The sequence below is a fragment of the Cupressus sempervirens genome, chromosome 8, assembly GCF_028749045.1.
Source record: "Cupressus sempervirens isolate cs-2001-9-10 chromosome 8, ASM2874904v1, whole genome shotgun sequence".
NCBI lineage: Eukaryota > Viridiplantae > Streptophyta > Pinopsida > Cupressales > Cupressaceae > Cupressus > Cupressus sempervirens.
Genome location: NC_143125.1, coordinates 351,816,462 through 351,819,469, shown reverse-complemented (window position 1 = coordinate 351,819,469; position 3,008 = coordinate 351,816,462). Strand labels below are relative to the sequence as shown.

Genomic DNA, 3,008 nt, shown 5'->3' with positions numbered 1-3,008 from the left:
CTCTATGTTTTGACTTGACAAATACTATCTCTTTTGACTAGGTTGACACTTGAGTCACTTTAGGAGTATCATCCTCAATGGTGACTACCTTTGTCTGATTTACCTTGTCCTAAGCCATCTTTTTTACAATTTCTACAAATTGTTCTTCATCACTATATAGATCCTTTGTATTATCCAACTCCATTTTCTCATCTTCTTTATATGCTTCTTTTGTGGTTGGTGCTAGCAAACCAAATGCTTTCTTTCATACCAACTTGCTTTCTTGAACTACATCTTTATTTTTATTTCTCAAAATGTTATAAGTCCTTGTCTTAGGTAAACAATTCTTAACATAATCCCCTAGGGCTATAAACATATGTCTTCCCTAAATTTTTCATTGTTTGAGCTAAAGTTGTTTCTCTTATTTGTCTCTCAGTAGACAATGTCCATTTCCATTTTGAATCCATCTTATTATATAACTCCTATGGCAATGCTTTGCCTAGCTCTATAGGAGTATACTTTAAATTTATCATTGTTAGAAGTTGTAATCTTTCCTTGGTGTATTTATAAACCAAGGTTAGAACTCCTTTCTTTATTGTTATAATATATTAGGATATAAGCCAAGGTATCTTAATATATTTCTTTTTTGTCCTTTTTTCCACTACATCTTATTTTGTCATCTAGTGGAATATGTGAGGACAAATATATATTGTAATTTCTAATTTTAGATTATTCCTCCTTAAGAGGAATCTCACACTTGGCCTCACACACTTATGAATGGTGGCATTCATAGACATGGGAGTTACATTCTAACTCCTCTCTCTCATCTCTATTTAAGAGATGACCCTCCTCTCTCATTCAACAACAATGAGGTTTCTTCCTCTTCTCTATTATTGTATGAGCATTGCTCTTTATTTCTCTCTCTCCTCCTTCTTAGGCTTTTGATGCCTCATTCATAATATCACAAGGGGTTTTCTTTGCTTTCCCCTTTCCAAATATCTTGTCTCATGGTGTTGGAGCTTGAAGCTTTCTCTCTCCTATTTTATGGTAATATCTTTTCATGCATTTACTCACTTAGATTCTTTCCTGGTATTGCTTATTTTCAGATTTCTTTTTCCATTTCTAACATGATATCAGAGCAGTTTAATCTTTGTTTTGAGTGTTTGCATGAAGGTACGATTCGAAGGAGACTCTTGAGAGAGATTTCACTTTTTTTTAATCTTCTTAAGTTGGAAGAAATTGAATTTTTTTTTGAGTTTGGCTGGTTTACCGCCAAACCCGATTAACTTCTGTTTGCTCTAATTTGTGCAGGTTACTTCTTATTTTCTATTAGTTTTCATCTAACTCCTTTGAAAGGCTTGCCGCCAAAGGGTTTTCTTTATAAGCCACTTTGTGCTCTTTTGATATCTGTCTTGCCTATCCTCCCTTCTTTTTTTGTATGAGGTTTGCATTTGTCATTGCAATTTTTTTAAAATTCTCATGGCTTCTTAGATTGCCATGTTCCCCAACCAGCAAAACAGCAAAACAGAGTTTCATGCTCCATGCCGTACTACAAAGTATCCCCAGGAGATTCCTCCTTTGCCATGGTACATAAAGGCTGTTCCTCAGATGGCCATGGCAGGCTTTTTTGCCATTTAGTGCCATTTACATTGAGCTCTATTATTTTTTTTGCCAGTGTTTTGCTTGATGGGTTTCTGGGATTTGGCATTTTGGTTTGGGATTAAAGGCTTTGTAATGTTTTAAATGTAGTCTTTTGTTGGTTCGGGGATCTATGTTTCTGTTGATGAGTTTTGCGGGGTTTTAGCCTTTGCTTTAGATTGATATCATTTTAGGATTTTGGGTTTGTTTTCAAGTCTGAAGTACCCCACAGAATGTCGATTTGCTTTTTACCTTTTGATTTTACTTGAGTCCCCTTGGACTTTAGAGCATTTTGGAGCTAGTTTCATGGAACAGGAATAGCTCTCAGGCAGCTCCTATGAAATACCAGTTGGTGATTCTGCAAGTTTTCTCTCCTATTTTATGGGCACTGACGAGTTTGAGATACTATCAAGCAGTTTCTTTTAGTCTGCGGGCCTGCTTTTCCCTCTTCTCAAACGCCTTTGATTCCTTGCATGGAGTCAGCCCTGTGATGTCCGCCTGAAACGCCCCACCGCCGCTCTCCCTTAAATATAAAGGGTTATCATAGCCTCTGCTTCCACCGTAGCCAAGTGTGGAGTTTCCTCGTCCAATCGGATTATAAATGTGGTGCGCCATGACTTCAAAATGCTGTGCAGATCGATGACATTCAGATAAGCGCAAGCGGCGAGTTGAGGCAGAAGCGAACCGGTGAGCTGATTGACGCTGAGATTCAGCACGGCAAGATTTACAAGAAACTGCGCTTCGACTGGAATCTCACCCGAAAGAAGATTAGCCGATAGATCGAGCGACTGCAAATTCGTGCAGTTGGAAATGTAGGGCAAAATCGAGCCTGTGAGTCCGAATCCAGCAAAGCTGAGCTTGTAAACCCTCTCGTTGTTGCAGGTGACGCCTTCAAGCTCGGAGAACGTGCCGTTGCAGGGTGACTTTAGCTTTTGCTTCGTCCACTGCCTGAGCTTCTGGGCGGGGTCCTGAATCGAACCCATGACCCCCGAGAGGCAGGCTATGTCTTCAGGATCGACAGATGCATTGTGCAAATCAAAGCAGAAACAAAAAACCCACAAGACCAACAGTTTGTCCGGCTTGCCCATGGGATTTGAACTCTGGACGGTTGGGTTCTCAAAGCATCTGCATCAAAAATACCAAGAGAACAACAAGGTGCACTAAAATTTCCCTCATTTTTTGGTGGGGTTTCCACTGATGGCGCTAAATAAAGCGCTATAGTAACAGGTAATTTCTGATAAGATTTCATGGCAAGAGCTCATAATTACGCATCTTCATGGCGTCAGTAAAAGAACTCATTTTTTTAAAGACCCGATGCACGACGCCAGTTATAGGTTTCAATCTAGCCAACCCCAAATCGTTCTGCATGAATAATTTTGCATCCTCTTCTT

At 39.4% G+C, this 3,008-nt stretch overlaps 1 protein-coding gene across 1 annotated transcript; it reads right to left on the bottom strand.

The window, feature by feature from the left end:
- Positions 1 to 2,141: 2,141 nt before the first annotated feature.
- Positions 2,142 to 2,737, bottom strand: LOC149542785 (receptor-like protein 44). The gene has a single exon (XM_089795755.1). It carries the CDS (start codon positions 2,703 to 2,705, stop codon positions 2,142 to 2,144), a length of 564 nt encoding a protein of 187 aa, XP_089651881.1. The 5' UTR covers positions 2,706 to 2,737.
- Between the last annotated feature and the right edge of the window lie 271 nt (positions 2,738 to 3,008).

Coding starts and splice junctions, on each gene's coding strand:
- LOC149542785 (XM_089795755.1), bottom strand. CDS start 2,705: ATGGGCAAGCCGGACAAACTGTTGGTCTTGTGGGTTTTTTGTTTCTGC.